This window comes from Trachymyrmex cornetzi, unplaced genomic scaffold (genome assembly GCF_001594075.2).
Source record: "Trachymyrmex cornetzi isolate Tcor2-1 unplaced genomic scaffold, Tcor1.1 C3817136, whole genome shotgun sequence".
NCBI classification, from domain to species: Eukaryota; Metazoa; Arthropoda; class Insecta; order Hymenoptera; family Formicidae; genus Trachymyrmex; species Trachymyrmex cornetzi.
In genome coordinates this window covers 1-730 of record NW_017294376.1, presented here as the reverse complement: position 1 = coordinate 730, position 730 = coordinate 1, and the positions used below count along the sequence as shown (strand labels likewise).

General features: G+C 31.9%; 1 protein-coding gene across 1 annotated transcript; it reads left to right on the top strand.

Moving 5' to 3' along the window:
- Positions 1-54: 54 nt before the first annotated feature.
- LOC108758051 (actin-binding protein anillin-like) lies at positions 55-585 on the top strand (the record flags this gene model as incomplete). Its single annotated transcript, XM_018502846.1, has 2 exons — positions 55-295; positions 421-585. Coding segments are annotated over 2 exons (406 nt in total), but the record flags the coding sequence as incomplete, so codon positions are not given.
- Between the last annotated feature and the right edge of the window lie 145 nt (positions 586-730).

Below are 730 nucleotides of genomic sequence, written 5' to 3'. Positions count from 1 at the left end.
ATATCATAATTGATGTAAACAAAGAATAATAACATGATTATTACTGAATTTCAGTTGGCTAAAATTAATTCAGCAAGACACGAAACAGGATCAAATTCAGTTTTTGATACAGAGAAACGCGAAGACGAATCCATATTGGTGCAAATGAAAGTGAAAAAGTTATTGGATGAAGTTGTTATAACACAACAGAAAAAGATAGAAGAAGCTAGCAAAGCACTGAATCTGTGTCATTCTACTGTCGAATTTAATGGTTCTAGTGAGCACGTTGGAGGCGAATGGGCTCTGCTTGTCGCTAGTAAGTTTTTATTTTTATATGATAAGTTTTACATATAAATTAGATGATAATAAAATTGAATATTTTAATACATATGAAACTACAATATAGCTACTGAATGTGAAACATATCTATTTTCTACTTAGCTCACAAACGCCAAGCTGCGTTGAATGAAGTACAGAGGTTGAAACGAGAAGGCACTCTGAGACCTGTTAAGGCAGGCTCGCCGGAAGTGCAGGGGAGTGGATCATTAACTATTTCTGCTATTACATTACCGCTTAAGCAAGAATATTTCCGAAATATGGGCATGAGTAAGTGATTAATTACAATATAGTTAAATTTTTACATTATTTTTTTTATGTAAAACTGAACTATTGAAATAACCAGTATTAAACATAATAATCTTGCAATTTGTTACAGATACATATCTTCATTGTGTCTGCTTGATGTATTATT